Source organism: Acanthochromis polyacanthus, chromosome 17 (assembly GCF_021347895.1).
Source record: "Acanthochromis polyacanthus isolate Apoly-LR-REF ecotype Palm Island chromosome 17, KAUST_Apoly_ChrSc, whole genome shotgun sequence".
In the NCBI taxonomy this organism is placed as follows: Eukaryota; Metazoa; Chordata; class Actinopteri; family Pomacentridae; genus Acanthochromis; species Acanthochromis polyacanthus.
Window position 1 is genome coordinate 16,180,578 of NC_067129.1, and position 12,869 is coordinate 16,193,446.

The 12,869-nt window shown below is 38.2% G+C and overlaps 1 protein-coding gene across 2 annotated transcripts; it reads right to left on the bottom strand.

Annotated features, from left to right (window-relative positions):
* Nucleotides 1-5,258: 5,258 nt before the first annotated feature.
* On the bottom strand, nucleotides 5,259-10,593 carry rraga (Ras-related GTP binding A). 2 transcript variants are annotated; one of them, XM_022217077.2, is made up of 10 exons: nucleotides 10,459-10,593; nucleotides 10,000-10,120; nucleotides 8,999-9,098; nucleotides 8,828-8,894; nucleotides 8,502-8,724; nucleotides 7,254-7,349; nucleotides 7,049-7,171; nucleotides 6,858-6,949; nucleotides 5,874-5,989; nucleotides 5,259-5,777 (listed from the first exon to the last, which is right to left on the bottom strand). In XM_022217077.2, exons 2-10 carry the CDS (start codon nucleotides 10,024-10,026, stop codon nucleotides 5,674-5,676), a joined length of 948 nt encoding a protein of 315 aa, XP_022072769.1. In that variant the 5' UTR covers nucleotides 10,027-10,120; nucleotides 10,459-10,593; the 3' UTR covers nucleotides 5,259-5,673. The 2 variants fall into 2 exon arrangements, with proteins under 2 accessions (XP_022072769.1, XP_022072766.1); XM_022217074.2 differs by having other exon boundaries at nucleotides 10,433-10,578.
* Between the last annotated feature and the right edge of the window lie 2,276 nt (nucleotides 10,594-12,869).

A 12,869-nucleotide genomic window follows, 5' to 3' on the forward strand; every position in this document is an offset into this window, starting at 1 on the left:
CTGATTGGCCACCCCGTGTGCCCCCCCCCCCCCCCCCAAATTTTCAATGGAAATTTACATTACCGATAATCCGATTTCCGACGCTCTTGAACGCAACTTCATTATCCGACTGCACCTGAATGTACCAATGACGTTAGTTTGATCTTTTGATTGTATTTTGTTTGGATTTGAAGAAGCTTTGAAGACCCTGATGCCTGAGGAGAAGACAAGCAGCTTTGTACCTTTGCGGTAAGAAGACTATAGCTGTTTCTCGGTATGTAACTGTCCGTACTTGGTTCTCACGTACTCGTGAAACGTCATCATGGAGACTGCATCAGACCAGACTAGTGTGCATAGATATGAATCAGTAGATAGATATCTATGGCTGCAGCTCACAGTGAACAGAAGGATTTTAGTAGAGGAAGACAGACATAGTCACACTGCGAAACATTAGACCTCACACTGAAATGGAGCTACAGCTCTGTGTCTTGGACAGGATTTATTTTCAAAGCTACATGTGTGACAGTAATAATCCGTACCATAGCAGCTCTCATTAGCACTTCCGCTAGGTCGGCTAACTTCCGGTCGTTCCACGGATGCTGTTGTCCGTAATGTAGCCCGAATATGGATTAATTTTTTGTTTGGGCTCGACAAAGACGAGAACAAAAATATTCAGAGCAAGTGGAGCAGCTAGCTAACGCTTATTACAGTTTGATTTACATTTTCAAAGTCATATTTTTTAAATCATGTAATTTTTCCGTAAAACAGATCACGGCTTTTATTTTGTCAGAGAAACCTGGAAACGTTTATCCGTAATTCCGCTAACTTGACTGAGCGTGGGCTGCAGTTCCCATTATTTAAAAATCAATGTGATGTATAAATGCAGATGGACTTCATATACCATCACTGTAAAAACATCAGTATGGTGTGTTGCTCAAAAACAGTACGACCCGACTGTCTAGGGCCGCCGAGGAGTGACACAAAAACAGGACAAACACTGATTTCCAGGGGGTTAGGCGGCTATTTATTTGAAAGAGTAAGTTTGCAATAACACAACATGTGTGCAGAAAAATCACAAAGCCTGTCTTTAGTTCAGCTGAAAATATTAGTTTTTGTCTTTTTTATGGACCAAACTTTTCAGGAAGTAAATGAAGAATAATTAAAGCTCTCATGTAGAAGTCCAACTTATTCTGGATCCTTGTGGAGAGTTTAATCTTAGAGTTTGTAAAGCTGTTGAGTTTTTGGAGTCACATGGATTGTTTTGACATTTAATAACCGAGTCCTGAAATAAAATTACAGTTGTGGATTTCTGTCATTTAGTCTGGACTAAACAAATAACAGCAGCATAAATCTCAAACGTCATTATGAGGAGTCTGGATTGAGGTTTCTCACTTGATAATGATCAAAACATTCAATTTAGGTTGGTTTAAAGGAATATTCCACCTTAAATCTTTGAATGTTGACCTAAAAGGCTGGTTTCAGGAAGTATTCCACCTACAATTTCTATGCAGAACACTAAGATGTTTGCTGAGCTGTGCACTATTAAATGACTTAAGAATATGGAATATTGTTATTGTTTATTATTGTTCTCAGGTTTACTGTTAAATGTATAGAATGTTGCTTATTGTATTTTATTTTAACATTTACATTACTGCACAGAACATTTCAGATTAATTTACCATAGATCAAGGGTACAGATTGTTGTTGTTCACTGTGTATTGGGTAGTACTCATTTTGATTTAGACTGATTATTATACAGAACCCTATGATGTTTCTGGTTTACAGCTGAGAACAAGCTGCTAAAAGTACACAATATTATTTCTTATTTTAGGTGTGATAATTGTCAGTAAACATTCTAAGAAGTGGAAATTGACAGGGTTGTATATAGTGCTGTTCTTGTACAATATTTGTCACTTAATTGCCCTCAGGATTCTGTCATTGAGCTTACTAGTTTTACATAACAGGCAGATGCTGCAGCTACTGATGCTGTAATTCACATAAACAAGGAAACAAGTCCATCATAATTTGAATGTTAACAGTCCAAAATGAAAAGGTCATATACAGCTTTGGGTTAAAGAGCCAAAAAAAAACCACATGAAAAATACTTTGTAAAAGCGAGAGGTCGGTTGCAGCTTTCATTTTTTCTTACAACTTTTCAGTGGCCCCCCCAAAATATATGTTGTACCCCCGTGTCCCCTCTCTAAAATCACCTGGATCCACCCCTGCTTAAACCGTGCTAGAATGACGGCTACCACCACAAAATAGTCACCAAAGCTATCCTAACCATCACTGTGGTTGGACCGCCCCAAAGTTTAGTCTGGTTGTCTGCGCTGAACACAATTTTGAATACACCTCAGAAGCAAAAGCAAGAAGTCCTCGAATGAACTTGACGTAAAAGCAGTACTAACTTGTATAGATCTCATGTAATTACTGTGCTTGTGAAATGTTCTTCTACACTTTATTTAAAAGCTCAGTCATAGCAACAGCTCAGGGGGTTTCCAGTGCGATACATTCAAGCAAAAATATATTTTGTTCATCAAGTGGTTGGGATTTTAGTTCCTTGGAAAGGAACCATTAAAAATACACATTTAAGTGTTTATTTTTACTACACTTGTATTTGTATCTGGATATTTCAATACAATACATATCTTTCAAGGTCATTTTCTCAAAATGAGTTTTGTTTTTCTCATATCCTGCGCAAGAAATATCCAAATCAGTACAGACTTTACCTTACATACACAAAACTTTCCTGTTTTATTGCTATTTCTATTCTGTAAATTTGTACTTAGATATTCATGGCACATGGTTTGTGTAACATTTTATCCCTAAAGTCATAGTGAAAATGTTTTTCGTATGGCTCTAGACAGAACATTTTTCAGGTTTATGGGGGGATAAAAGAGAAATTCAAAATCCCCTCTGCAAACACTTTCACTCTAAAATGTTAACAAAATGAAGCAAGAGTTTTGAAAGTGCTTTATCAGAAGTTCAGTTTTCTGTTTTTTTATGCAAACATGCTCATTTAGACAATATTTCATCTTACTGTTTTCCCAGAACATTTCAGAGAACTTCTAATAGATTTTTTTAATGTAAATATTTAGCTTGGGAAGTTCTATGATGATATCCAATTCTTAAAATTTTTACCCTATTGTCCTGTAGCGTTTCCCCTGAAACATCAGATTCGACCAGAATTTATGTAAAGTTGGGAGTCAAATGCTTAATGATCAAATTAAAGTGTCATTAGTTCAGTGGAAATTTATAAGTAAAACCAGCGTATTGACAAAACCACCAAATCAAGATGCAGCAACTCACCTTCGGACCTTTTTCAACCAAATCACACAACATTCATCAGCTTCTTTAGTCATCACAGACCTTCTGCTCAGCATTTTTAGAGTTCAGCAGCTCCATTCTTTAAAGCTGCAGCGTACTGATGACTGACAGACGGAAAAACAGATTCAGACTTCCAGGGTTCTCGTACATTACAAACCTAAGGAACCAATCCTGACCATAGACTGTATATATAGTGGACGTAGCATCTGGCTCCAGAATTGAAGCCCACCCGGAAGTATCAAAAACTTGCAATATCACGCCGTCCGCTAGGGTTGGCTCCAAAAAGCTTTTGCTCCATAGACCCCAATTCATTTTTGGAAAAAATAAAATTTGATAGACTGATTTTCTACAGCTCAGGATTTTTTTCCTGTTAGTTTTCATGGTCAAAATGAGAGATCAGGTGGCCGATCTTAAAATAAATCAATACTGAATTTTAAATAAATCGTTAAAGTTGGCGGAGCCAGGGGGCGTGGCTATACTTGATAGACAGCAACAGAAGCCTCTGCGGTAAAATGTGGGCGGGATAAGAGAGTTCTCAGCCAATCCTGCCCCTAGTTGCTCTCCGGTCCAGTCTGTTTGATGACGCTTTTTACGTCACTGGCTCCAAAAAAATCCAAAACGGCGACCAGGAAGTAGCAAAATCCGGGCTTCATTTTCTCGGCGTTGAAACCAACGGGTGACGTCACGGTTAGTTTACGCTTCCTGACTTTCTGTCTCATCACTGTTCTTCAGAGTCAGCTTCAAGGTCGAACATGTGTGACTGAATTTATTATACAACTTGGAATTGTGTGGCATTGAGCAGTTTAACATGGATAAAGCAGAGTCATAGGTGAGCTTTTGCGCTACAGTAGGTAGGAGTGGGATGGATGGAGAAAGGAGCAGGGACTTTACAGATCAGCACCTTCTAGAGAAACAACAGTGTAGAGTTATGGTCCATCAAGGCCATTTCAAGACAGGGAGGGACTATTTTCATTTTTAAAAATGTATAAATATGTAACTTTGACACACAGAGTCCAGTTTTAAGGGATTAATCAACAACCAAAGGCCCTGAAAATACATTTCGTCTGTCAGCTTCTATGAGTGATCAGGTCCCACATGAGCGCTGTATTTTCACATACTTCTGTGCACTAATCACAGTTGAGCAACGTTTGAGTCAGAATCCAATGACAGTCTGTGGGTTGTTTGGTCAGTTTCAGTTAAATCTGACTGCACCCCACCCACACAGAGTCTAAAGTAAAGATAATGTCCACAATTCTAGAGAAAGAGTACTGCTATGTAGCTAGTTTCCATATTTAAATAGCTGGGTTGTGCAGGTTCGCCGTCTTCTGCGTTTCCTTCACACCACCTTTCCTACTTTAGGTATCCTTTTCATTTTGTCCTGAGCTGGAGGATAAACGTACATGAGCTCAGACGTTAACAGGATATAGTTGTGTGGATCCGTCCGAGCCACTTTCCTATTTACAGAGTATGTAAAAACACAGAAGTATTAGATATCACAATCATATATGCCACCTTTAAACTCCTAGAACTGTGACTGGTGCTTTTAGTGTCACCAATATTTGATTTTGTAGTGAAATACTGATGTTTTAAGGTTTCAGGATCTGTATGTGCCAATTTAAAAAATACAAGAAGTGGTCACTATACATTACAAGCAGCTGTTTTCCATGTTCTAAGGCTACAATAAATGAACTCACTGACCTGAGCTCATAACATGCTGCTCTATCTGCCCAAACACTGCTGTCAACTCACTTAACAGGTGCAACACGTCACATATAGAGGACAGCTGCTGTATGGTGTCAGGAGGGCCTCATGTGGACACTCCGGATGATAAAAGTGGCTAAAAAGAACCTTCTCATGAATTAAAACACACTAGTATGTATATCTGTTCATTTCTGTAATGCTACGTGTGGCGCATTTTCAAAATATAAAGGCAGAAAAACACACTTCACAAATGCTTCTGAACATAACTATATTGTTTGTAACAGCTTACAAACGGCATTTGAAAATCAAACAGTATCTGCTGCTTAACATTTGGAGACGACATCCCCCACCACTAGGATTCACTGCGCGAAGCGAATGAATCTACGACGGCGTGACAGCAAAGGTAGCCCACTCTGTAGCAAACAACTATTCACTTTTCTTTAATGTGTCTAGTTAGGACAAATACTTCAACAGAATGTGTCACTCTTCAACGTACCTAAGAGCACTGTAGAAATTAGACCAGAACAAACTATGATTTCTCCCGTGATAACTGTGATTGAATGTGAAGATATAGAGGAAACGGTGCAGGGCTGCTCGTATGTATCGGAGGCCGCAGCGATCTGTGGACTGATTGGCTGAGAGTATCCACTGGGACGAAGGCGAGGGCTAACGCATTCGCATGTGCAGGCTGTGCTTGGGTCCGTCCACCCGCTCCAACTTCTCAAAGTGTTTCCTAGCATTACGGATATTGATGAGAGTGGCTGCAGATGCTGGGGAAAAAAGGAGACATTATTTGATTGTTATGATGCCGATTTGCTTTCTTAACTCCACGCTGACAGCGGAGAAACGTCATCATCGCCACTTACGAATGGAGGGGTCCGACATGATGACCATGACGTATGTGTTGGAGGTGAAGACGTCAATGAAGGCCGCAAAGTTGGAGTTCCTCACTTCCATGCTCTGGAAAGAGGCTGCGAGTTTACTGGAATGAAAAATGGATAAATAATTGAGAAACATCATAACAGCTCAGTATCAATCAATCAATTTTTTTTATAAAGCGCTTTCCAACAGCCCAAAGGAGCACAAGGCGCTTAACAGAGTAAAATAAAATAAATAAGTAAAAGCATTTTAAGAAACACAAAGTTGTAAAAGAAGCTAAATGTCAAACGCTACACGGAACAAGAGCGTTTGCAGACAACGCCATATTAACGATATGATAAGCAGTAAAAAGTGAAGGAAACATCAGTAAACACAATCAAATTAACAGTAACGTACACACACAGCGCCCTCCATAATTTTTAGCACCCTTAGTTAAGATATGTTGAAAGCCTTAACATAAATTAAATTTTTATTGCAGAAGCATACTCTCACACTGAAAACTGTAGAAAAATGTATTATAGGAGAAGATTAGGTGCTGTTTTGTTGGCAAAAGGGGGTTGTACAAAATATTAACATCAAGGTTGCTCATAATTGTGGCACACATGTTTTAATGTAAAAGAATTATTTCTTAATGTGTGATTTTTTCCCCATTGAATAAATGCACTAGAATTAAAGGTTGGATTTTCCTCTTTTCCCCCCATTGTGGTCCTATATTATTTAGAAAAAAAATGAATTTATTAGAAGCTACAGAACACATCTTAACCAGGGGTGCCAATAATTCTGGAGTGTGCTGTAAATATTTTTGATACATCACACATGAAACGCATCTAATGCCCAGATTCTTCGAAATGTACAAAAAAATCTTCTAAAAATACAAAATATTCACAATGAAGGTGTGTGAATGTGTTGATTCAGCACTACGGTTAAATCTGACATGAAGAGAAGTTGACGTTTTTCCACAGTGAACTCACCTACAGCTGAGCTTGAACTGTTTAATGATGTTACTGATCTTCTCAAACCTGTGAGCGTCGCGCTGCTCTTTGCACTGATAGTGAGAGATCACCTGCAAAAAGAACAAAAACAAAAAATCCAGAAGCATTCATTTTTAGATTCGGTGTTCCTGCAGAGAGGCTGCTGTGGCAGAGAAAGCCATCGGGTTTACCAGGAAGGTGGCTCTCTCAAACAGAAGAACTTCATCTGCTTCTATGATCTGTGCAAAATTTCTCAGGTTTGTCTCCAGCTGCTGGACGTTTGGGATGAGTTGGTACACTATGCTGGACCAGGCCTGTAAAATGATTTAAAATGCCTCGTTTAGTTTCAAAATTTTAAAGTAAACGATTAAATAAAAAGTCAGTCTGATTTACTACCTTATACAGAGTTTCATCCCAGATAGACGTCCTGAAGCATGTGCAAGCCAAAGGCCTGGAGAGTCTCTTCAGATCTTCTTCGCGCTCCTTAAAGATCTGTGAAAACACAAAAGACAATCAGGCAAATGAATTTAGGTTGTGAGTTGTTGAGTTTTTGCATTTTAGTGGAGTTCAACATCAAAAAGCACACAAAATAACAAGCTACACAGGGACAGTATAAATTAAATGATTTCTATTCTGAATAATTACATTATGGCTGTAATGAACACTACAGGCAGTAAAATCTGTATTCAGTTCATCTTTTGCGGTCACCCAAGAATTGCTGTCTCAGCCTCGGCGGAGTTATGTGAGGATCAGTGTTGGTTTGTCTGTCTGTCTGTTAGCAACATTACTCAAAAACGGAAGGACGGATCTGGACGAAATTTTGAAGTAAGGTCAGAAACGTCATAAGGACCAAGTGATTAGATTTTGGCAGTGATGGGGCTTACAGTCTGGATCCACAAATTTCAGCTGTCGGAAATGGCACAAGGAATGAGTAGCCTTGGTGGAGCACTGCGCTCTGTGAGTGCTTTTCTTGTTTACTTTTTTGGTAGGGTGACATTTTGTTAAGCTGATTGGCTTAACAAACAATTTCTGGTAGCACTGGGGTTCACTACATTACCTGGCGACAGGTGACAAATTGAAAGAAACAACTTAAAATGTCTTAATAAAGTGCTGGGCCTCCATGTGCCACCAGAATAGTTACTGCTCCTCGGCACTCATTACAGAAATTGCTGAAAATCTGCTTGAGGAATTGAACACCATTCGTCTAAAAGTTATTCCTTCATTCTCTAATTTGAAAGTCTTGCCCCTGTGTATTTGTTAAAACTCTGCCTTGGGTGCATTTAACAGATGAAATGAAAAAACCTACACCACCCAATCATATATACTCTTTCTCCTTATCTCAGCTTTGTTCTACATTTTCTTTTAATAACTACTTTTAAAAACTATTGAAGCTAAAATAATTTAGCATGTAAATGACTTTTAGCCTTGACAGCAGTTAATGTTTCATTTTGTGAAAAGAAACTATAGTGACTGATTTTTGTACATACTGTCTTGACAATAAATAAATGAAAAGATAAAACATTGTATACTTATTGTGGATTTTAGTTCAAATTCATTGTGTATCTGTTTGTTTTAGAGCAAAAATGTGTGAGTGACAGCAGGACATTAGAGGTGACGATGTAGAAAAAGTCCGGTGAAGCTCACCAAATCTCTCTGGTCCTCCTGCACCAGGTCCATTTTGTGCACGAGGCAGAACACTTTGGCATCGGGGGAGTTCTGCAGGATGGCTTCCAGACACGACTGGTAGTAGTGCATGTCTTTCTCCAGCTCCCGGCTCTCCACATCGAATACATAAATAAGAACCTCTACATTTCTGAAAATGTTGTCCCTCTGGCTGGTGAAGTAGTTCTCCATGAACGTGTCCTGACTGAAGAATTCAAAAGTACAGAGCAGCATTTAAACAGGGCAGAATGGTTTTAAATTGCCAAAGCTGGACCAAAACCGACACATAATCAACAAATCTGCGTTACCCTCCACAGTCCCACAGGTTCAGAACCAGATTGCCAAGAAACCGTACATGGGAGTGCTCCACGTCAACTAAGTGAAATAAATAATGAGAAGATTTTTTAGAAATGAGGTTAAGACACGGCCAGCATTAAAAACATATCGACATATCGGACAGTTCTTTAAAATGCTCTTACTTGTAGCTCCAAGGCGGCGTGTGTCTCGAGCTATGTAATTGGCAAAGATGATTGATCTCATACTGGTCTTCCCCGACCCACTTTTCCCCATCAGTAGCACCTGGAAGTACAAATACAGTTGATTAGGTTATAATCTTGTCACCCATGGAAGCAGAAACATGGAAACTCTTGTGGAATGTGCACTTTCCCGTTTTAGGACAAGGCCCGGGTGACTGATAGTGAAATGTAAAGGTGATAGACACCAAGCAAGTTGTTCAACAGAATATTTGATAGTTTCACTGCTATGCAAACACACAAAGTTGCTGACAGCCTATCATATACTTTAATAACGGAGCCCCTTCGTCCTCCATTGCTTTCAGGATGTGCGTCCATGGAAGTCTCTTGAAGCCCTTGCGACAGTGGATTCATGTTTGGTGTTTTAGTTCCCCACCAACTCCACCTAAACAATACACTCCTGGGGGCTTGTTATGGGAATTGACAAAGTTGTTGTTGTGGTTAGTGTGAAGACCGGCCCCTCTGGTAGCCCTCTACACACCTGGTTTTACTTTATTCCATGTAAATCAAGCAGAGGCGACTCCTTCATTCTTGTTTATCTGTATGTAAGTGTGTACATTTACTTTTTTTTTTAATGTGCGTTTTACCATTAATATGGAATGTCAAACTTATTATCCGTGCACCCTGAAATATAAAGCGGTCACATTAAAAGTAAGTAAGTTCAACTTGTTTTAAGCCTTTTTGCTGCTTGTTTTTGGTCAAAACAAATAATTGGAATGCTCAATCCTTTTCAAAATCGACTGAAATGAAACATTTTATTGTGATCATTGTTTCAGTTGCATCATCTAGCCCCAATGAGGATAAACATGGTTTCATGGATCAGTTTTAGGATATCAGAAATCAGCTAAAGCTCCAATTTTAAGTACACACATGGCATCTAAAAGACTAAATTTTATTCCCCCACTGATTAGATAACACAGACAGGGAAAGATTAGCTCCTGCTTCACCTTTTTCTTCATTGCTGTGCTTGACATCCCCCTCAGCAGACACGATGGTGAGTGTTTGTCTGAGCTGCGGGTCAGATGACTTCAGTCTGTGTCTGCAGCAGCTCCTCTTCCTCTCCTTCTGCTGCGGAGCAAACAAACATATCACCTCGCTGTTACTGAGCTTTACTGAGACAGAAACTACAAAAGACACGCTAGAATGCCAACAAGACGAACAGGACAAACATAACTATAACCACATCCGGTTTAATTAGACACAGAAAATATATTAACAGCTATAAAAAGCGCTTTCAACTCTTTTTTCGGTTCCGTATAAACACTTAAGCTAATGCTAACGTAGCTAGCACGAGTCCAGATAAATGTCAGGTATTTTAGCTTAGCGCTGCTAAACGGCTACTTACAAGAGCTGCCGTTCAATAGATTGTCGTTTACTTACCCCGAAAGGCTAGAACAGTCACTTACGTTCGAGCAGTTTTATCCAGTAGTTTTTATTAGTTTTGAAGAACACAGTGGAGAACATTACTTGGTGAAACAGGCGGTGGAGATCAGCTGCTTCCTGTTTACGCCAAAAGTCACATGATGAGAACATGAGCTGTGGGCTCTGATTTTTGTCTGACAGGCAGCATTTGTTTGGTCAGCAGGTTGTTTACACCGCTTAACACAGACACGTTATATTATTTATTTAATTTTTAGGTTCTGGTTGATGAAATTAACGTTACAAAAGTACAGAAGTGGATAAGAATAGAGACAGAGCTTAGATTGGGAATGTCCAAACATTTATGCCTAGCAGACAAAGGAGAGAGAGAAAAACATAGGGTCAAAAATAGCAGGTTCGAGTAATTTCAAATACAGAATTGCACCAGTGACATATTCAGAAATACAAATATACTGCTACGGATCTAGGGGGCTGTGTCATATATTTTTTACACTTTATTATGTAGCTATTTATTTAAGGCAGGGAACAGGCTGTGTTCACAATGAATGAGTTTAATTTATTGTCTGTCCCAAGAATCCACATCATGGCTGGATATTGTAAAATAAATCTACTGTAAACTTAAATATTAAAGTGTAGGCTAGACACACTGTAGGTATGAAAGTATTGATTGCTGTACAATAAAGGGTGCTGTTTTTTAATTTTTGATGGTTTTTATGAAAATGTTTGTGATGTCATGGGTGACAACAAATGCAAATTCTACAGCCGTTAATGGACAATAAAGTTTATTACATTCTCTTCAATATTGTTTGAATCATTTTTAATGCATCATGATGTGGAAACAGTAATCTTGTTAGGTGAGCTCCATATAGTTAAATGATAAAATGTGTTTGGTGGCATCAGCTGTAGAGAAACAAATGTCTGCTTTACTGTTTTACATTATATAGCAAGGGATAAGTAACCGTTACTCCCCCCTGAAATGAACAGGAATCACATTTAATAGCCGCAGTGCAATTTAGATAAATCACTACCATGTAAAAAATGGACACAGTAAAATAACTATAGCTGCTATTAACACAGTTTTCATGTTGTGTCTTTTTGTGAATAGACTGTTGTTACTGCAGCAAACCCGAGAGTACCACTTCTATTAGGTGGATGACATGTCAGATGTAATGTTTTACTGTTAACATCTGAATATTTCGAAATTCCAGTTTTGCATTAAAATGATTTCACTGTGTTCCAATTTGACATATATATGCAGCATACGACTTGAATTGTTAATAGTGACTCCCATCCTCTATCAGGTGAATTTCAGCTTCTTCCTTTTGGACAGAGTTTTTTAGTTCCAAGGTGCAGAACAAAGTGTTATAAAAACAGCTTTGTTCCTGTTACTGTCACTGACCTCAATAAGAAATAGTGACATTTACGCTTTATTCAATATGATTCTATTTATTTATCCTATTTCTTAGCTCTATTTGTTATTTTGACTTTTGAATTTAATCTTCTTATCCCGGTTTTATGACAGAGATTGCTTTTCTTTCCCTAAGGTTTTTTTTTTTATTATTGTATTCTATTTATTTTATCTTATCTTTTTACTTCCTTGCTGCTGTATTGGTGAATGGTAGAACACTGAGCACTTTTTTGTTTTGTCTTGCCATTCGATCAAGCACCTGCCTGTCAAGTTCAGTCTGTATTTTGTTAAGGAATGCCAAATGCTATCATTTGTTTCTGCACAAACAAATCTACCCACAGGTATTAATAAAGTAACATGAACCTTAAATTGAGGTATCTGAATCAGTATTGTGGAGAAAAAACTTGGGATAGCGCATCTCAGTGAATCTGCAGTCAAATAAGTTCCACACATTGAACCTAGTGATAAATGAGCAAGGCCAGTGTGTTTGCTTGTTATAGCAATGTTGGCATCATTGTATATGTTGACTGTTAAGTAAACAACAACAACAACAAAACATGTCGAGACAGATAGAGATAACCTAAGTATAATATGACTTAGACAAAGCATCATAATTACACAGTTTGTCCACATAAGAGCAATGACAAGTTGATTTTCTAACTGTTAAATATCCTGCATACTATGTATCCAATAATAAATAAATACTCAAATGAAACAAATACATACTACATAAAAAATAAATAAAAAACAAGAAATAAGAAATAAATCCTGTAATCAGACAATAAATATGTTGAAAAATGTCATAAATAAAGTTGTTTTTTATTTTAAAAGGGCATTTTTTTTGGAGGATTTCTTGTATTTATTTTCAAGGGATTCAGTCGTGATATAATTACTGTTGTTTTGTTGGTGGAGTAGACCATACATTTGTTTAAACTCCAGAACATTTTCATTTCACTGTAATTCTTATGACTCGTTCTTTGTGTTTTTGGCGCCTGTGTGCTAACAGAAGGGATTCAGTCTCCGGTTGGC